Source organism: Haemaphysalis longicornis, unplaced genomic scaffold (assembly GCF_048455015.1).
Source record: "Haemaphysalis longicornis isolate Haplotype H1 unplaced genomic scaffold, Haemaphysalis longicornis Haplotype H1 scaffold_1, whole genome shotgun sequence".
Lineage (NCBI taxonomy): Eukaryota > Metazoa > Arthropoda > Arachnida > Ixodida > Ixodidae > Haemaphysalis > Haemaphysalis longicornis.
The window spans coordinates 393589283-393611092 of record NW_027526203.1 but is presented as its reverse complement, the minus strand read 5'-3'; the positions used below and the strand labels follow the sequence as shown (position 1 = coordinate 393611092).

The 21810-nt window shown below is 49.6% G+C and overlaps 1 protein-coding gene across 1 annotated transcript in view; it reads right to left on the bottom strand.

Annotated features, from left to right (window-relative positions):
* Positions 1-21810, bottom strand: part of LOC144155309 (synaptogenesis protein syg-2-like) — a 659264-nt gene that overhangs the window by 304163 nt on the left and 333291 nt on the right. Inside the window, exon 2 of the mRNA XM_077686657.1 lies at positions 4907-5257. Within this exon, the coding sequence (XP_077542783.1) occupies positions 4907-5257 (351 nt within the window). The remainder of the gene's footprint in view (positions 1-4906; positions 5258-21810) is intronic.

The following is a 21810-nucleotide window of genomic DNA, read 5'->3' as shown; positions in this document are numbered from 1 at the left end:
AGTAATTTTGACCAGCAAATTGAATTTCATAATGACGCACGGCAAGGAAGCAGCAGCGGCCAACAATTCCGATTGCGCTTAACAATTTCCTTGACTTCTGAGCTTATTTATTCGTTCTTTCTTTGTTGTTTTTTTTTTCAACCAGAAATGGACCACGACTGTGCTATATTCATTCCTTTCTTTTCTCAGCCTTCTTTTTCGGCCGAAGACAAAGACGCCATCAAGTGTGCTGAGAAATGTCTGAATTGGCAGCAGCGCTTCCCAGCCGCAGAGTGCATTTTTCAAACGTCCGCGTAGCGCAAGCAGCGCAGGTTCCTCAACACCGGGCGCCAAAATAAAGGCGCGCGGAGAGGAGGAAGCAAAGAAAAGAACGCGGCCCAAGTATGAATTCAGCGCACGCCAGGAACCCCGCAATCCTCAATCAAATTTTTGCTCAGGAAAAACAACCCCGCACAGCGACGTTGTTGAATCCTAAGCAGAGAAAGAACAACGCCGGCGGGAACAGCGAAAACAATCCGCACAGAGCCACGGAACAAACAAGCGACACCTGCTGAGAATTCCCTTTTGTCGCCTTCGTTCTCCGTGCCCTGGCAGCATTATGCTCCCGCGCAAGAGGAGAAAGAGAATAAGTAAGCGGAGCAGCGACGGCGGCGGAGCAAGACAGAAAGAGAGGGGCGGGGCGTAAAAAAGACGAACAGGGCATTTTGCGAGTGAAACCCCGGTGTTGTTTGCGCGCTGTGACTGGAGAGCAGCCGCGGCCCGAGAAACACGGCGGCTGCCCGGGCCAGTTCCACTGAATTCACAAGCGGATCAGTCGCATGCAAGACGCTCCCGTCTCGTGCCTCCTTCGACACACGGAAACAGCGGACGACCCTCCAGTCAGGCGACGCACTGCGCGCTCCGTATCTTCCCGCGCCGCGCTCGCGCTGAACGCTGGGACTCATCAAGTTATGTCCTCACGACGAGTCTCCGTTTCTTTTCCTCTTGGGAGAGCCATCGTCGTTTCGCAGAGCAACGCGTGTGCATGCCTGCGCTTTTCCGTGGTCGCGAGCGTTTATTCTTTTCTTGGTGTTTCCACCCCTTGCCGCGCGAGCCAGCGTTCGCTCCGAAGGAGTGCGAGGGTTTCGCCCCTCACCCCTGTTCCCCCCAGCCGCTCGCCGCAGAAGCATACCGTTTGCTCGTTCACGCTTGCATCGCTTCACGCGTAATCAAATATGCAAAGTTGCCGAGGCGTCTCCCACTGGTGGAGCAGCTCGGCGCGAGCCCAGTGACGACTGCGGGGAGAAGCGGGGGAGGCCGGGGCACAAAGCGGCCTGTGCCCGACAAGAAGGGCCCGCTCTTGCTTGCGCTCTGGTTCGCTTTAGAAAACTCGTAATCTCGGACTTGCGTGCCCAGCATCTCGCCCCGGACTGTCCCCGCAGCGACGTGCGTTAGCGAAGAGAAAACAAGCCCACAAACAGGGCGCCCAGAAAAGCAAGGCGCACCCGCGGACGCGGCGCCGAGAGAGCCACTCACAGCGCTTTCCGGAAGCGGCCCGCCGCCGAGGAGACGCGCAGCGCGGACAGAGGAAACAGCAGTTTCCGCCGCCTAACCTTGTAAGAGCGTTATAAATTATCGTATTCTTCGTCTTCCTCGCCGGGACTCGCAATGCCCGCTGCGCGGCCGAACGATCAAAACTTAGACAAAGGACGCAGTCCTCTTCTGTTGCGATTGGTGAGAAATGAATTCGCACCCAGGTTGGCGCCACAGTTGAGGAACGGCTAGAAGAGAAAGGAAGCTTTGAAAACGCCAGCAGCCCCGGCAGGTAGCCCATTTCCGCGGTCGTACATTCCTGTGCGCCGGCAGCGTGGGCAGCAAGAACGAAGTACACGCGAAGGGGAGTAATGACCACAAAGAAAACGTGCTTGCCGAGATTAATGCCATTTCGAACAAAGGCTGCATCAGTGGGATTAGAAAAAAAATCAGTTTGTTCATTGAATTCTGAGTATGGCCGCAAAATAAAACAGGATGCGTGAAAAATACGGCAGTTGTTTGGGAAGCCCTTCAGCGCCCGTGGAAACATATATCAAAGAAAACACACAAAATCTGCTGGAAAGGTTTGGCTTTCGCTACACCACATAAACAACAAGTTAAGAAAAGGAAATAAATGTTTGGGTTAGATTTCTAGGAACCGAATATCCATTGCCTGCTACATTAGGCCTTTAAGCAAAGAAATTATCTTGCTTCTGTTAATCAGATAATAACGGCGCTAAAACTGCTTAGGCATCAGTGTCTCGAAAAATATCGAATGGATGAGGTCATGCCGCCAAGCAGTATTTTCCAAAGACAACCACGCCAAAAAAAGGTCATGCCGCCGAAAAGTATTTTTCCAAAGACAACCTCGCCAGAAATGTTGTCATAATATTTTCATCTGCAACGTATGGTCATTGCAAATACCACGGGGTTGATACGGCCTATCGATAAGAAGAAACCTAACCTCCTGAGTTAAGTAATCCGCCTAAAAACTACCGGCTTTAACAGGCCAACCAATTCTCGGGAAGGGCCACCATCGCTGCTCTATTCGTCTCAAGAGAACACGCAGATTAGACGTTCAGCGCATTCCCTCAAGGCGCGGGCTTGCTGGCGATGAGGGGACAGAAAACTTTCCAATAACTTAGAGTTGGGGCAGCCGAAAAGTGGCCGTAGCGGCCTGGGCAACACTGTACCAAGTGTAAACTTATCAAGCCATTGTGTGGACATCCCGACTTCAGGGCGGAGAAATGGTGGTGGGGGCCTCTTGCCCGCGTTCAATAAGCCTAATTGTTTGTCGCGACTCAAGGCGACGTTGAAAGATTCGGTCGGCTCTCCTCAGTTCGGGTGTTCCATTAGTCGCCCACAGCCCTCCGATGTAGCGGGGTCGCTCGCCTTTCGTAGAAATGCGTTTCAGTTTTATGTGTACGCATTTGGCTCCAAAGACCGGTGACTTCACTGGACACAGCTTGGTTGCTGGGTATTTCGCATCTTGACCCACCGCGAATGTTTTAAACACCGCGTAGACGCACTCTTTACTACTCCAACGAGTCTGCTTCGCCACCATTAACCAAAATGACACATCACTTTGACCCAGAGAGCAAATTTTTGATATAAGGGGGCCGTGCGGGGCACGTAATTTCTTGGTGCAGGTCCTATTCTTACTCAAATTGTACTCTGAACCTCATTATCATCATCACAGAATGTCTACGTGGGTCGTAGGCGTATGTCATGCGAGTGTGCGGGTGGCGACCTGCCAGGTCCGCGGATTACCGAGAGTAAAAACAAAGTCGGAGGAGAGAGAAGAATGGACGCAGAAGGATTCTCTACGTGGCAGTGTGCACAAATGTTAAGTTTGGTAACACTTGGGGGATCAGTATGCTTGTAGGCCTGTTCACAGACATCCCAGATGAGGTAAGCTGATCATCATAATGGCGCGTATGCGGCAGAGACGGTTATCACCATGTTTGCTGTCATTCACACTATTTCTGGAATCACGAACATCGGAACTCATCGATGTGTTCTTCGAAATGAGGAGGGCAGTGATCAATAGTAGTTTACTTACGTCAGCTAGTCTGACCGACGCCAAAATGGTGCGAGCACCCGATCGCCGATTTTTGTGCCTTGTATTGTCCGTGTATTTGTATTAAAATTGCCATTTTCCCGTCTGTCTCGGCTATCATCTGGCGGTTTTTGTGACTGATCTGTGAGCATGCTGTTGTGACGTAAGGCCGGTTGTGTAACCACGGTTGTGTAACCTCAGCATGCTTGCGCAGAATTTCAACATGGCCTCTTGGTTCATGTTGCTCACATTACTTCAACCGATTAACTGGTTTAAAAAAATTAATCGTGACTAAAGCATTATTCGATTAATAGGAAGGTTAATCGATCAATCGGTCACCCCTAATGCCCACACGTCTGCGCTTTCCGCTAGTCCTGGCAGTGTTGCTTGGGATTGGGCGAGTCGGTTTATGACCATTGAAAATTTCCGCTTGAAAGTAAAAAAAAAAAAACATAGGGCGGTTGAGAAGAATAAACGGAAGTAGCACTGTGTCCGCGTGTTATTTTCGCGCGCCCTTTGGTTCGTCCTTACGTTCAAGCTGAAATTTCCAGTGATACTCGTAGTGGTTTTGGTTGTGTTCTGCGAGCTGTATACAGCTGTACACATAGTTGAAAACCAATGATGGACGCCGCTGCTTCTACAATTGGTACGAGTGATCCCGTACAAGATCGTCGACGGAAGAATGCCGAGGATATGCGACAAAGACGTGTAGCTGAAACGGACCAGTCAATGTAACGCCGTTGGGAGATGTCCCGAGACGATTAATATTTGTTTCAAACCTTAAATCAGTGCGGCCCTCATCATGCAACGCAAAAGGGAAAAATCAGGAGAAAACTAATCCTCACACCTTACTGATGTCCCGCTACTTCATCCTATGCCTTACTGATGCCCTGAATCCCAACGATGGCCTTTGGGATTGTCTCCGTTTCCGCCACTCCAACTCCATTTTTGGAGAGCGCAAAGGGAACCGTGAGTTTGCCCTGCTTTCGCTGCACCGACGGCTAGTGGAAGAGAAAAGTGCAAGTGCCACGCGGAGCACTCGCCAAGAAATGGGCGAACGCTGCGTTGAACTGGTCCAGGTAGTGCAGCACTCGCTTATATCTTAGCGAGCGCTGCACTACCTGCACAAGTTCAACAATTAAGTGCAGCCAAATCGAACCTACTTATATCTCGTTTTAAACTTTCAAACTGTTAACTTGCTTCGTTCGGATTAACCACGCATGGCCTGCTTCGTGTTAAACATGAGGCGGGCCATGTTCGACGTGAAGCGGGCCGCAGCGCCGTCGGTCATTGTCCCTTCTGCGCGCTAGGGGAATGCATCGACAGCCAACTCACCGACAACGACCAGGTGCACGGTGGCGTTCCGCTGCGTGCCGCGGCTGATGACGACCTGGCAGACGTAGGTGCCGGTGTCCTGGAAGGCCAGGTCGTTCACCTTAAGCGTGGCCGGCGAGCCGAGCACGCTGAAGTAGGCGCGCTGGCTCCAGTCGGAGCGCGCCGCGTGCCGGCCCTGCATGATGTTGGTCCGGTGGAAGCTCTGGTTGCTCGCGTACGTCACGCTGTACACGGGCATCGGAGACTCGTCCTTGAACCAGTTGATGCGCAGCGGCAGCTCGTTGGCCAGCAGCGAGCGGCACGGAAGGTCGATCTGGCTGCCCACGTGCACGGCCAGGGACACCGGCTCGTCTGCGGCAAAAGAACAGCGCACCAGCGTCAATTTTCGCGCCGACGAGCACCGTGTTTTCAGACAATACGGGAAAAGGAAGCGGTGGCACTCCTTCCGTGCTGCCGCTATTTGAGCCTGAAGAATGTCGCCTTCCCTATGCACACAGATAAGCAGCATAAAAAGCGTGCTACGTGGCCGGAATTCATGATCAGTGACTAGCCTGAAGAGTTTGTAATGCGCCACAATTGGCGGCGTGCAAACGTTGACTGCATCTCGAAACGCAATACTTTCTAAAGGAATCTGCCATTGTTCGCCGCTCCTTGCAGGCCTTACTAGTTCTTGCCAAAGCGAGTATACGGCCTGCGGCACGCACATAGAGTATCTTCCGCAATCCATATCCCGCACCTGATTTTTCGCATGCACAACTGTTTCCACTCGTAATCATCCTGTTTTGCTTCGTGAAAACTCCTCCCTTGCGCAACTAAACATAACTGACGACGACAAATATAGCCTGGTTTGGCATGGTTTCGGCACTATTGCAAGGATGAATTTATGCCACAAAACCACAAACAGCAACAGTGAAATGCAGCCCCAATTCAAGACGCATCACGGACGCGAAGAAAATATTTTAGCGCAGCCCTCCCTCCCTAAATGTTTAATATCTTCGGATTACATGCGAAATACCTAAATAAAGCATCATTGTGTGGCCGTTTGTCGTATCGAATGGAACGAGCTTGACGGGGATACAAGGGGACTGTCTTTAGAAATGCTTCCATGCGTGTTAAACGTCTTTAAAGCATTTAGTGCTATTGCACTGACGAATCTTTAAAGTCAAGTCCTGTAAGTAATTGTTTTTATAATATGACAAAAAAAAGGCGCTAAAACGAGGGCAATTAAGAAATTCACGAACACGAGTTTTTTTTCATTGCTTATTTTTCCACATTTAAGCGCCGTTTTTGCCACATTATGTAAAACCAAATAGCCCGAGTTCAAACCCCAGTTAGAATTTTTTAGCCATTCAAAATATAATTAAGGGGTGCAATGGTAAGTTATTTTTGTGCTTGGAGATGCAGGTAGTGTCCGAAGATTATTTTTTTAATATATTTTTTTGCGTTTGCTAGATTCTTTGCCTCTCTTTTGTAGCATTTCTGCCAATGGCAATGACGCTAACGTCGCATTAATATATAGTACATGGCACGAGTGCATGCTGTCATTGTTTTGCAGCAATGTTAACGATATATGCTTCTTGACTTTCAAAAATTGAATGGTGGTTTGGAGAATTAAGTTTAACATTTCACAAATACATTTTTACGGCGCAAGAACACATAAATACGCATCCCCCTTTTCTCTCTCTTTTTTTTGTTGTTGCATAAGCCTTAAACTAACTCATCCACCTTCCTCGGTCTTTAAGCATGCCTACAGTACTATTAGGAATTCTACAAATACACGCCGCCAGTGCACTCGGCTACGTGTAAGCTGCTTAGCAACCGTCTTGCTATGCGCTCACAATTAACGACGATAATTGACCTCCACCATCGAGAGTGGGAGCTCGGTTGTAGTTGACGGGGCTCCAGTGGCTCTGATAGCGGCTTGCAGAATTTCGTAACAACGAAGGAAAAAGAGTCATAAAAAGCCCGCCTATAACGCACCAACGAACAAGAACGGCGTCCCAGAATGCGTCTTGCTGCTACGCCTGACGCAATATCACTCGCGGGCGAGCGCTCGGCAGCACGAGCTGGCGAGCAACAAACAAAACGCGCGCCTAACAACCTCATTGGCGCCGCGGAAACGAGTGCGGCAATCCCCACCAGCGAATGTCGTAAGGAGGGAAGCAAGTCCTCGTTAACTCCTCGCTGGCAATCAAGATTTCTGTTACAGCCGTTTCTTGGCGCGTGCCACGCGCTACGCATAGCGCGCGTTTAACCGGGGCCGACGACACGTTCCGGGCCCGGAGCCAAAGAAAGGAAGAGCAGGAGCGGAGGAGCCAAGAAGGCGCCGACAGGCAGCGGAGGGACAGCGCTCCACGGCGGGAGCCTTGCCGGCGCTGGCCGGTTAAAAAATGCATAAATGCGTCGCGCAGCGCACGCACGAGTTAATTACGGCCCAGCCTCCCGAAAGAACAGCGGGCGAAGAAAGTATATACGCAAGGTGCACGCGTTAGACAGCGTGACCGCGCGCGAGATGGGGAAGTGAATAATTAATGACGCAATTTTAGCACGACGCGGCGGCAATCACCTGACCGGCGGCGCGGCGGGCGGCCGTAAAGGGCTGCGTGAGGAGGGACAGTCAGAGGCGATACTCCCGCCGCTCGCGTGGCCAAATTGCCGCCGAGTTACAGCCGTCCACCGCGCGCCGAACACTGACCGCCCGGCCCCAACACGCGCGCACGCCGCCACCGCAACGACACATTCCCGAACCGCCGGTCGCGGCGGCCGCGGAGGACACGCGCGATTAGCGGGCCGCTGCGCTCTTAATGGTGGACGCCACCTTCCGCCGGAGCCGCCACTTCTCGCGCTGCGTGCGGGTTGGACGGCGACAATTACAGCGCTGCTCTGACCCCACCGAGCCCTTCCGCTAAAATGTTGAATAACCCAACAAATAACCACAGGCACCGCAACTAGAAAAAAAATGGCTCCAGTGAACCGATTCAGGATAAATGAAACGGGAAGAGTAGGAGCCTGTGCGGCTAGAACGGTCCAGTGTGACATTGTTGCTAGAGCTTAGGAATAAGCTTTGGCGCACAGCCACGTATGGCAACACATCATCGTTACTAAACCGCGAAAGCTGCACCTCCACGGTTTTCGAATAACGCCAAGTATAAAAGTGGCCGAGCACTGGGGCGTTCCATTTCACCCTTATCTATAGGTTACGAGGGTACTCTCTAACCGTCTCACATTTAGATAGGTAGTGCTATATCTTAACTTCGTTCCAAGAGCCCGAAAGTCGCATGAAAGAAGACCGTTGTAAGGCTTACCGTTCCCTTATAAGGAATATTACGTCCTCCGTGATAGTAATATCGCGCTTGAATTCTCCAAGACGAAATGGCACGTTAGCTTAAGTAAAACGCAATTCTTTCCAGAGAGGGGTTTTTTTAACACGAAAGTGGGATTTATTCCGGTATACGCAAAGATTTCACCGGCGTCATATACGCCCCGGAAATGACGCCAGTACAACGAAACAAGCGGCCCGTAAAGGGTGCATCCCTGCACACAGGGTCTTCTTGCGGGGAAGCAACCTTTATTACTAAGGGGTACATTATACTTAGGGTGGTTCGTTTCCGGGTTTTGTATTTTAACACGAACATTTTTTGCGCCAGGATACACCGAGATTTCACTGACGTTATATCCATCACGGAAACGACGCCAGTACACCTTCGCCGAATCGACCCGCCAGCAGGACGTCGCTCGCCAAGCACACCCACAAGACAGCCACCGACCGCAAATCATGCTCAGCCGCAGATTGGGCTGCACATTTCACTTTCGTGTTTTACCGATCCCTATGACAGAGAAATTAACCACAGTTTTTTTCTTTGCAAGATCTGATGCCCTTCTTTACGGTTCTCGCGGAAGAATGAAAAACTCATGATTTTGTGAAGCTGCATTTGTTTATAGGATGCGTCAATTTAAATAAGATTAGAAATAGATTGTAGCTAATCTTCGCATTACCCGGAAACCCCAAAACTTATTTTTCTGACAGAAGAGAAGAAGAAGAAGCACTGGAAAAAAGTTCATGAAGTACGCCGCTCGTTATTTCATAGAACTTTTGGTTTATTTAGTCGCGAATATACACTGAAACAAAAAAAAGAAGGCTGTCATCGGTCTAATGTTGCTTACTTGTCTGCATTCTAATTACCGCCGGTGTTCATCTGCATTTAAAATGCACGTACTTCAATCCCGCTTGACGTGGAAATTTCTTCAGAAAAAAGTTGCGCGTGCATACTCTGGTGCCTATATTTCCCCGTCAGTGATAATTACATTAATTACATTAGACATCCTATCCCTAACTAAATATTGGGCTATCAGTCTGCTGCATTTAGTTGCTGGAAAATAAATATCAGCCTTTATTGAGCGAAAATTTAGTAGTAATATATTTACACAGGATCTCGAACCGATAATTGACCTAGCCGTGGAAGGCTAAGAAGCATGCTTGATCCGCTTCGAATAAGGCGTCGGTAAGCCCTTCAGTGTGCACGCGCTGCCAGTGGCATTATTCCCGTCACCGAAGAAGCGTCGATGGTCGAATCGGGCCCAATCTTTGCTACGGATATCACATTGGACTTCCCTTCACGTGGCCCGATGGGATGGCAGTATACCTTCTTGGATTTTCGCTAGGATACTTTTCAACGCACAACACAATGGGAATGATAACAACTTCAACCCTCTTTACTTAAGTTTTTAAGACCGCCTTCCATCATGCACATACTTCCGCAGAAACAACGCTACTTTAATTGAGGTTACATGAAATCTCCGGAGCTTCCGCCGTGGCGATGGGGAAGCTTACTAAACATTAGCGCGCTCTAGCGCAGCGTCTCAACATCGCGACACTTCGCCTGGCCACTGGTGGAAAAGTTCAGCCACCGTTCATTTGGCGCGTGGGTTCGCCGGCAAGAAGGGAGCGGAGAGGCTAGGCCGATTTGATAACATTACAGTGGTACGGTGCCAATGATATATCACGAAGCGTCAAAGCGCGCTATATCTTCTGGATCCTCAAACTCCATAGCGCAATCCCTCCAACACCTCTGACTGTTTATCCAATAACTGCTATCCTGTTGCCCGCGCCGACTTCGGGACCGCAATGTACGCCCTCGACAACCACGCCGGGTCTCTGTACTCCACAAGTTGAAGGCACCAATTCCGGCACCAATTTTTCCGCTTCTATCCACTTACCTGCTGAACCTCGGTATATTCGCTGACGTCAAATAAACTTCACGTAAAATGAACCACCAAGGCAATCGAAAAAGCTAGCCCCCAAGATGATTTTTTCCAACTTATCGCAATAATCTCAAAGTTTTGGGGACTGAATTTTAGGGTCTGGAGGTACGCAAAAATTTGGGTGGCTGGTTTTTTTCTGGTCTCGCCCTCCCATCTTCTTTCTTGTAAGCATCATCATCTTCAACCAATGTATGCCCGCTGCAGGATAAAAGCCGCTCCCTTTGACTTTAAGGTACCCCTATCCCGCGTTGTCGGAATTCATTCTTTGCCCCCAAACTCCCTTATCTTTCCCTCCATCCAGTTATCGGGTTTTTTTTCTACTGCTAGTATCTCCTCCCGATAGCTACTCCGTTACAATGGTGACCCACCGGTTGTCAGATCTCCCCTTCACATATCCAGCTCTCCCCAAGTTTCGGCCTAGTCCAAGACGCTTGTTTCTACCTCTGAGCCTTAGTGTAATCATTCTTTTTTCCATGACTCGTCCGGTCGGCATAACTTTGATGTAAGGTGTTTAGGAAGGTGCCAAGTGTGTGACCCATAAATCATCACAGGCAGTACGCCTTCATTCTATACCATTCTGTTTAGTGACAGAGGTAGCCTACTGTTCATTATTTGAGAGTGCTTGCTGAGTGCCCCGGGCAGTACTAATTCTACGTCTGTTGATGATGATGATGGCTTGTGTTTAATGGCGCAAGACCAATAAGGGCAAAGAGCGCTAAAGACAAAGTTATTTGATGACGACACAGATGTACAATTAGATACTAAATTGTCTCACTAAGACAAAAATGAAGCCACTCAAAATCAATGAAGATGGCTGGTGTATAGGGCCATTATGGTCGCAGTTAGCACAGGACCGGGATAATTGGAGATTAATGGGAGAGGCCTTGCCCTGCAGTGGGCGTAAATATGTTGGTGGTGGTGGTGATGAGGAAGATATGATGGTGGTGATGATGATGATGATGATGATATGAAAGAAGCTTTAAAAACCTGACATCTGATAAAAACTGGAAAAACACGCTTAACAGAAAACACAGGCTTGTCGGCCAAGAAGTGTGATGGGTGTAGTGGGATGTGTTGTCTGTACGGTTCAGGAAAATATTTGCATCGTGTGGTGTCGAGGGCCCTGCATTGAGGAGGTTCCCATTTGAACCCATTCCCATTTCATCCTTCCCGCTTGTTCCCTCCCGTTTCAACCCGGTGCAAAACGTCCGTCCCTTTTCACCCTTTCCCATTTCGCCTGTTCCTATTTGAACCCGTTCCCATTTGAACCTTATCGTTTGTTCCCTGCCGCTTCATCCCGGTACAAAGCGCTCTTCCCGTTTCGTATTTTCCCATTAGCTCGTCCCCGGAATAACGAACGCAGTTTCGACTCGGGTGACCCGGACCGAGGCGGGTGATTTTTGAAATTATAGTTGCGTCCGACTGTATTTTAACCTCATGTTTTGAGTTACGTCCGACGTAACCGAAAGTCAAAAATTACTTGCGTCCGCCGTAACCTGGAAATTATATTGAAGTTACGTCAAACGTATTTCACCGTAAACAAACGTTACGGCTGGCGGAGCCAAAGTATGCAGACGCCCTATTAACCTGCAACCTTATTGGAATGGTCCGTTTTACGATACGCGGCGCCAATTAAAAAACAGCACGTAGGTTGCTGCGTTACGTCCTACCCGGTACAGCGTTGGTGAATTACAGCTGAAACCACACCCTTCCGTCTGCTTCTGCGTTGGTCGAGCGGTCTGGAACGTGTTGCTCGCATGCGTACTCCGCGGCAGCGGTGATGGTTCCAGTCCCTACGGTTGCGCATACGAATGCACATGCACTTATATGAAACACACACAGAAAAATGAAAGGACGAGAATTAATAAAATAGAACCTTTCCGCGATCGCAGTGCCAGTTTGTAGCGTCCGTAGCTCTTGCCGAGAATGAAGTTGTTTGTTTTAGCAACTGCTATTATTAATTTTTAGGGGTAGTACAGGGCTACTGTTTTATTTCTACGCAGGAAAAAGATCTGGTGGAATATAATTACCAAATATAACTACAGAAAAAACGTATTTAATGAAAGCGGTAATTATCATCGACTAAGCCAGTGGTACGATTCATTTTAATGTGTGGCTAACTGTCACTTTATATGCAAATGCCTGTAAAAGAATGGCCATTGAAGTCTAAAGCTGGAATTTTTGCTTGGAGGAAATGGTTCGCACACATTTTTCATACAAGCGTTGAGAACACCCCAAGCTGTATTCTCTTGCGTATAGTTTTTACGGATAATACATAGGCGGGCACACAGTACGTGGAAAAGCAAAAGCAAACATTTGGGTAGTTATCCGCCTATAATAGAGAGTTTTAGCATATTGTTACCGTGTCTGCGTCACCATTTACCGGGTTACCCATAGCTGGAGTTTCCGTTTGCCGCTGAAAACGGTAGGACACTTCAGAACACCGTCTGCGGTTTGCGTAACCCGGCCGTCACGGCGCAAGTAACGACATTTGATGAATTAGTATCAAAACAAATCACGCATATTTTTGTTGCTCATATCTAGTTGCTTTCTTTTAAAGTAGCTTGAATATTGAACTTTTCGGTGAAGCGTTCACAATAATTGTAGTTGTTTTGAGAATACTGTAGCCATCACCCGCAGAACTTTAAAAAGAAAACATGTTGGTGGCGCCATCTATTGAGTAAAGTTAGAGTCGAGGTAAAAGAGAATTTGCCCCTGCGCATGGTATTTAGGCAAGAAATGAGTAAAATATGTTGTAGTAATTACTCAGTAACCTACACTACCTTGCCCAGGCTCAAAGCGCACTGCGAGCTCAGAAACTTATCTGAACTATTTGCGGCGGGCGTTTTGGGAGCGGGTTGAAACGGGAAGGGTGTTTTGGGACCGGGGTGAAACAGAAAGCGGTCAAACGGGAAGGGCGTTTTGGGAACGGGTGCACACGGGACGGGCCAAACGGGAAGGGCGTTTCGGGAATGGGTTCAAGCGGGACGGGTTCAAACGGTAATGGGTTGTTTCGGGCTACACCCCTGCATTGAATGAGTATGTGTACTACGAATAGGGCCTCTCCACACCTGCTGCACTGGGGTCTTGAATATCCCGTGAGCAGATACGAGTGCGTTGCATGGGTGTGACCTATCCGTAGCCCAGCTAAGGCGACTTCCGTGTGTATTGTGGGAGTCAGTTGTTTACCGTCCCAAGTGTGGCTTTATTACATGTTGTTTGTTGTCTGTCTGTTCCCTCCAGTGTGTTTGCCATGTTCTACGCAGGTGTTGTCTTATGTGTGACTTGAGTTCTATATAGGGTACCGTTGCAATATCTACAGTGTTCTACGCCTGTTTCTTTCTTGTGACTTGTATCAGCACTGAAACTAGCTCAAGATAGTTATATTCAACCACCCCCTCTTCTAGTATTTCACTGCCCAGGCAGGAAGAGGGCGTAGGGTTCTCTATTGCTTTCGTCTTACTCATGATTATCTTTAATTCTACCATGAGGATTTCTGACTACAGTTCCTGAAGCATCCTTTGTAGGCCTCCTCCCGAATCACGAACAACACAATATTATCCACACGCTTCAAGTGGCTCAAGTATTCTCATTTACTCTGATTTCTTACTTCCCCCAGTCAAGGTACTTAAATATCCGATCTAAACACGCTGTAAATAATTCCTTCTTTCGTGATGGGTAACTCTTCCGCTGTTCCTGAGACACGTTATTGTGTCCGTACGTCCATTGTGTATGCCTTGCCGAAGCCGTAAGTACGTTTCCACTACTTCCTGTTCTCTCAATAATTCCGTCACTGAAGGAGCTTCCGGTGCACATTTATGGCAGTCTATAAATATCTCGAAAGCTTCATTATGCTCCACCAATTCCTCCATAACGGAGTTTACGGCATTAATGCGACCTATTGGGGAGTAGCATTTACTTAATACAACCTGTAAACGCAGTTGTTCGAAATCTGGGGTGTCTTCGTGAACTAATGCCTTCGTGAACAGCTTGTACACAACAGAGGGCAAGCCGATAGGTCGGTAATTCTGAAGCTCTTTGTAATTACGATTCTTATGAATAAAAATAGTTGTCAATTTTCCAGGGCACCGTACCTTCAATGACCGGCGGCATTCTCAACATAGTTTTGCCTCTGCGGTTTTGCCCCTGGATTGTAATTATTACCATGGTTTCATGATGTTCCTGAAGTTATCGTAACTGTAAGGGCAGAAACTTCAGACGTCTATTTGCACGAAGCCCCCAGAAGTTTCACCAAACGCCTCCCGGGCTACGTTATTGTCGAAGGTAAAGGCGGCTCTATGAAAATGTTTTTATAAAAAGTTTTCCTAGGCTCCTGAGAGAAGCACCAAATTTTCGAAAAGCTGAGTATGAGCGTGTAAATCCAAAATATCATGAATTATAAATATATAGGCTCATAATCAGCCTTTACGGACATTTTGGTGCTCTCTTTCGCCAGAATATGACCCTCTAGCCAGAGTATTGAAAGGCAGTGCCTACAGCGGGAAAATTACGGGAGGGTTCGCTATTCACCGGAAGGGCTGTCATCCACGAGTGTGCGATTAATTTGCTATTTTGAACGCTAAGTGCATACAGTACTACATTTACATAGGCATTATTTCATCCCCTTTCTAACCCCACTTGATTTAATAAAACATGAAACCATGCAGAATCTAAAATTTCAGAGATGGGGAAGGGAGATGGAGAGGGGGCTTAAATTGCCTTTTCAGCATTCGGAAGCAAAACTTGTGCCATGCATGCATGCAGGAATCCTTTGTGAGGACTGTGGAACAATTTAGACCAAAGACGGGGTGTTTCTTTATGTCGCAGATAAAGTTCGTTGCATAAAGTCTTCACCACTTTTTTTTATTCGTGAGGACTGCAAGAGCCACAGCTGTGAAGTGCGGCCGTGAGGCGATTATCATCTCAGTAAAATCCTAGCTCTTGAAAATGCGTCTCTGTGGTTAAGGTTGGCGAAACCAAAACGTGTTCATGGGTAAATAAAAAAAATTACTGTAAATTGTTGTGATACTGTGTTGCTTTCATGAAAAGTTAGAAATTCGCAACACTGTGCGCTTAGCCTTTTGCGCGATTTTTTTAGCACCAGAATAAAGACAATTCACATGTTTTTTGTTTTTTTTTTCGGTTTGGATAGTCACAAGTGTAGCGGATTCTATTTCCCGCCTTTCAACGCTTTGGTGTTCCTAACGTCAAGATCGCTGACCAATCAACGCTGAGGTCACTGGTCAATCAATCAGCGTTGAGGGTTTCGGTGTCTTTGCTCGACGGCACGCACAACCCGGCACGCAGAAGTCGGAGAAGTCGTGTAGTAACGTGTCCCGTTTAAATATATTTTTTTGTACTTACCCGAATGACGCGGCAAAACCATCAACCCGGTAGATGCCACCCTCGTGTTTGCCTAGAATTTGTTACTTCATTACAAAGAACAACAAAACATAAGCAACAAAACTTTAACTCTGTCGCGCGCGAACATCTCCCCCAAGAGAAGCCGCGAGGGAAATAAAAACAGGGAGACCGGCGCGGAATTATTGTGGCAAAAACTATTCCTGCAGGGGAAGCGAAGGGCAGCGGAAGAATCTTGGTGCCGGCCACGCAGGCGGCCAGTTGTTGTCCCGCCACAGCCGGGATCAACAAATCAGCGCGGTCGCGTGCCAGGCCTCAAAAGAGACAGCTGGTCGTGTCACGCGGCTCCAGACAAAGGGCGAACAGAGCGCGCAAACCACGGGGCCCGGAGCGCTGCGGCGCGCGCCAGCGCCCGCGGCTAGGCGCGAGCAATGCCGCGCGGCCGGCGCTGCGTGGCCGAGATACCGAAAAGTTACGAGGCCGTTCGGAGCATGCGAAGCAACAAAGTTGGAGATCGCCGCATGGTCGCCTCGCTACGCCGGTGGCAGCAGAAGCAGCGGCATGCGTTCGGCCCCTTTCGCGCTACCGGCCGCTTTTCGCGCTACCGGACGCCGCCGGCGGCGGCGGCGTTGCTGCCACCGGCGTTTTGTGTTGTTTAAACGAAGAGGATTATTACAAGCCGCTACGAGCCCGGCGGTCCCTGAAGGGTCATCTGGCCAGTTTGACGACCGCGCAAAACTGAAATCCTGCGCCGCACTTGCGGACGCGCTCGACGCTACGGGAGAGCCGTGTGTGTCGCAGAGCCACAAAGCGTGTCTATAGGCGCCGGGGGAGCCATTCGAGGAACGACGGCGCGGCGCTCAGCCCGGCCGATCGCCGCTCGTCGTCCCCCGAAGACGGACTTCATAAAACCTCGTTAATACACGATGCAGGAAAAGGACGGTGGCGCTGGGCAGCGCCGGTGAGCTCCGGCCCTCGAGGCGACGGTGCCGGCCGGCTGGGCCGCCTGGACGCGCCACGGAATGAGAACCGCGCGCCGCGACAGCTCGTTACTGCTCGGCCGTGAAGTTCGCTCGAAACGCGCAAACTCCCCGAACAGTGATTGTACAACACCCGCGGCGCTTTCAGCACAGCCTACGTTCAACTAACAACCGCTGTGGAGCTGTGACGTGGCACTTACGGCGTTTGCGCATAAATAGCAGCCAGAGGCAGTTAAGGGCGAGATACGCGAGCCCCGGGAAAAATAAGCGGCGCCTAGTTATAATAACGCCTGGTGTGGTACAAAAACTCCCAGGGGTATTCGAATGACGCATTGCCGTCGGGCAATAATTTAGATCATGGGAAACCGTATATACTCACAATAGCGAAACCAGCTTGCACCGTTTTCACTTTCTTGTACGCAATCTCATTACGTAATGAGCATCATGCTAACAACGGCAGCAGAATGTAGCGGAGGGGAGTCTGCAAAGTTCGGTAATGCAACCACTCGAGCATTCCGCTCCCTAGCGCCCGTAGCACTCATAGGGGAACTGCGCAAAAAGAGAGGGAGTAACGAAGCCCCAGCAATCTCCCGTTTGATTCAATTAACGATGCCGTTTTGCGCCCGACCGGCTTCAATTGAGTGTAGAAGCTGACGGTTGCAGCGCGTTGTTCCGCGTTTCCTCCGAAGAGTCATGCGCGGAAAACAGAGCCTCGCATATGCAAATAGGATTAAGCTGCGCTAGCCCACACGATTCAGAGAGGGTGCTGTTTTGTAAATCAAACCATGCGCCCTCGGGCTGACCACACTATTAGGTAAGCCGATCAGCGGCGGCGCGCAAACAGAAATGTTCGTATCGGAAAGAAATCACGACGGCGTGGTTAAGATAGCAATATGCTCTAAAATGGAATATTGTGTCATCACTATTTCAATATTGTGGTGAGAAAGGAGTCACGGTGGCTCCGTTACACCACCGCGAATTGGCGTTGTGAATGGTGCCGCGTACGGCCTCGTACGACGAAGATACGGACTTCACCACTCGCGCGCGAGACGTATAGCTATGCTCCATGGCAGCGCATCGGGTCTCGGGCAGTGCAGGGCTGGACCGGGACGGGTGAGGATCCCGTAAAGTACGGTTATGCTTGACTCGGTGTCTATCGTGGGGACCACGGCCTGTTGCTGCGGGTTCCAACCACAGCTAGCGCCCAACGGGGTAGGGTGGGTGGGAGAGGGGTCGTATGTTTCCGAAAAAAGCATCGTGTTTTCGCATTCTTGAGTGCATGGTTCTCCCTTCGCGTTGTGAATTTTGTGGGACGTTTTTCTCGTCACCACTGTGGCATTTTTGTCACGTTTCTCGCCCTTTGGCAACGATTTTCTTTGATTGTCGTAACACATTTCCTGATCATTGTGTTCTCTGTTTTTCTTTTTTTTTTTTCGCTTCGTGGAGCTCGAGACCGCATAAAAGTAGTGACATGTTTCTACGTGGTACCGCTACACGACGGAGACCTTGCGGCCGATTGGCGGGAGCCCGCGAATGATGCGGATGCCCCTGGGGTCGTTGCCACGCTTCTCCCGAATGCGGACCTCTGCAAAACCTCACAAATCGGCTGGCGGATCTTCGGCTGCAATGTCAGAGTATTCTTTGTTTACTAATGCCCCTCTCAAAGGCGTGGCTGGCAGGCTCCCTTGACTTATTTCACTAGTGCGCACGAATGCGTCATGACACCATGGGTAGTTCAGCGAGCGACCAAGCCAAACAGTGCCTGGCATTCAAATACAATAGTCGAAGATTATTTATGCCTGCAATTTTTCTTAGCGTGAGAGGGCTAGAACCTCGGTTAATCGCGCCCGTCGTTCTGTCACTTTTACGCACGTCACTTTCACGCAGGCTGATGTTGCCAGTGTGTGACGTAAGCGTTCCCGCCAAGTGTCTATATATACTACGTCACGCCTTCTCAGCCAGTCACAGAGAGGGCGTGACATGCAAGCCATTTTGTTGTTGAATAGCAAAGACAGACCTACCTACGTTGTCATGTACGCTGCATTTGGTCCAGTTTTTCATTGCCAGCCAAGAATTATTGCCAGCGCTTTCAGTTGAGAGAAATAAGGCAAACTTTAGAACTGGTGCAAGTGAAAGTCATGAAACGTCAAAATGACAGAAGCACACACAACCGGTTGGTCAACCGGAAGCACGTGACCAAAACTGAAAGACCATCAGAAAAGACTTCCGCCAAATTCTCTGTTCATGGTGAATTTAGTGCGTCGGGAATGGGGCCCCTGCATAAAAGTAGGCCCACGCTTCTGTCAACGTTGTAAACTTCATTGAGGTGTGTGACATCTTTGCCTATTCGGAAGCGCTTTCGCTTTAAGTCGCTCACGCTGCAACTGAAGAAACGGAGTGCGCTGTTGCGCGCTCACCTCGGTGGGGGCAGCCATGGTACGATTCCGTCCGGGAGCGTAAAATTGCAGCGACGGTCCGCTCGACGAGCCCGGTGAGCGAAGCGGGGCCCCGCTCCGTTAACGCCGCTTGCGCCGGAGCCCGCTACGCATGCGCAATGGCGCTTCCGAGCTGACTGTCGAAAACGGTCAGCTAAAACTCTCTATTATCAACCTACACCGTCTTCGACATTGTCACTTATGTCATGGTAAGCAGCCTAGTACGGGCAAATCAGACGTGGTCTACACCGCGAACTCTGTCCTCATTTCATCTTTCAGTGGACGACTTCTGAAATGATCCCAAGCTCATGACGGCCTCACACGGGCTGGACGTTGCCTCCGCTGCTCCCAACGTAGGGGCCTTCGGCTCATGCGGACATTATCATTTCGAATTAGAAAAAAAAAACAACAGGTGATGCTTGGTAGTACTCCCCCTTCCTGTATGCACTGTCCTTGTTTACATTTGATTGTTCGTTCTGCATCACTCATGAATCGCCCCGGAGCGAAATTGGGAAAAGATTAACTGCCTTCGATAACTGCCTGCCGAAAAGTTGAATTCGATTAGAGTTCGCTACGAATTCTGCCTTCTTCCAGCCTGTTTGCTCACGGCCGAGGGATTTGCTGCACGGCTCATTGACACGAACAGGAACGCAGGCGGCTATGCCTGAGAACCGACTGAGTGCGAACAAATAAGTGACCAATACACACGCTGGGAATTCTAAGGTTGCGTTCATTCCTTTAGTATAACCAATCGATGCCTCTGAGCACTTTTTCAAGAGCCCAGAAAGCAGCGTGCGAAACGGGTCGCGTGCTGCGTAGGCGCTGCTTCGCTCTGTGAATGCCTAATCGTCGGTATATAAAATGCCCCACGCCAGCGGCGCTGAAGGTGTTTCACGGTCGCCGTCCCAGAAGCGATGGCCTGGCTTCGGCTAAAACTTCCCCAAACAATAGCCACGTGAATAATTGAGTGCTCTGCGAACAACCTGGCGGCGCCGAGATTACTAATCATGTACTAGCGTAGCGCGACGACTGATCCCAGAATTTTATGGCCCAGAAAATGGACTTTCTCGAAACTTAGAAAGCGGGCCCGTCGCGTGGCCGTGTGCAGCGGCCGGTTTACTTTTAATTGGGACGCGGACCTTTAGCGAGAGCCTATCCGGGGCCGCAGGACGACGCTCCCGCAGCGTCGCCAGAGAGGCCCTCCCAGGGGAGACGCGCAAGAGCGCCTTGAAAGAGAATTTCCTTTGTTCCCGAGCTCAGGCGGAAAATGCTTCCGTACCCGCGCGTGTGCCGGTTCTTAGCGCACGGGGCCACTGTCGAGCAGAGGGAGCGACGCAATTACTCAAAGCGCATTTTTGTCCGCGTTCGGAGCCAAACTTACACGCGTGGGACGCAGCTCGTTGTTGAAGAAAAACTACCGAGTGGTTGACTAAGTTGAAGTCCGCAGAAAACTCTAAGGAATACTGCCCCGCGCTCTGGTGGGCAGGGACGTCACCGTGTATCTCCTCTTAGAACTAACTCGAAGGGAGCGTGCAAATTTGTTCATTATGAGAAATTCGTCCTAAGAGGACCTTGTTTGTGTAGTGCGTGTCGCGAAAGAATCAAAGTCCACGCTCGCTCTCTGCATGTGTGTGTACGTGTGCGCCTACGTGTGAGTGTGCGTGTGTGTGCGGGGTGATTATTAGTGTTTAGAGATGCAGATAGCTTTCCCGCGTGATAGACGTGATCGCCAGGTCGGTACTGGAAGCGCCTAAGTCCAGTATCCGGGCCATTATTCTGCTGCGTCTGCTTACATTCTTGGCTTGGGACATTAAAGCCCCAATTTTATTCTTTAGCGCTTGGTTATACTATTATATTACCCAACCGGTTAACGAAACAGTTCGCAAACCGTTTGGTGTATGGTTTAGTCGAACCGGAAGCGAACCAGGACGGAATGAAGTTACCAGAACCTGAACCAGAACCAAATCGATATTTTTTGAGACATCCTCGTGTCATCGTAAGGGGTTATATCGAGGCAGTTTCCGAGTGTACCGTGCCTGTGGAAGCTGAGTTCGGCTGGGCATGATTGGTGGGTGGTGCCGCCTTTAGAGTGATATAAAATTTATGAGCGGTATTAGTACGAGCAAAACTCGCGGTCTATGTTTATTCGGTTGTTTGGCTGATCGGTGCCTGATGTGCGAAACGTTGTATGTGGCGGAGATCCTGGCACTTTGATTCCGCCCATGGTGGAATTGTATGAGTGACACGGGCGGGATCTCTTGAGCTGTCTTCGTTGTTACTTCTCGGGGGCTTGAGGGCCGGCCCGAAACGCTCTGTAAGTCGCCTCCACACTCAAACACCACAAAATCAGACACTCTGAGTGCGTTTCAACACAGTATAAAAAGCACGTGCATATATGCTCGAATGAGCCTATAGATTGGGCCACGCGTCGTGCATGGACACGCTTGAATCCGTAAGGCATGTGGTTTGGGAAGGCGGGACCTGATCAGCGCACTCGTCTTCGTCTTCTTTTGGTCTAGGACGGTCTAAGAAGCGGTTTCGGTAATGCTTCTTTCTTCTCTTTTCTCTTTTGTTGTAAAGGCACACGCATCGTGAAAACCTAAGGAAGTAGGAAGTGAATGATCGCACTATACGCTGTGGCATATAAGTGCTGATTGCACCCGAACATAAAATGCGTTGGAGAGATGGGCTAGTTGGTTAATGGATGCTGGGTACATTGTACCAGCGCTGTAGGACGAGACACGGGATGAACGCTGGATTCGTGCCGTGTATTTGTTTCGGGTTCGTCTCCTGTATTTAGTTCTATGTCCCGTGCTACATCGCTATAGTACAATGTATCCAGCATAAACTAGGTGCGCTAATTCTG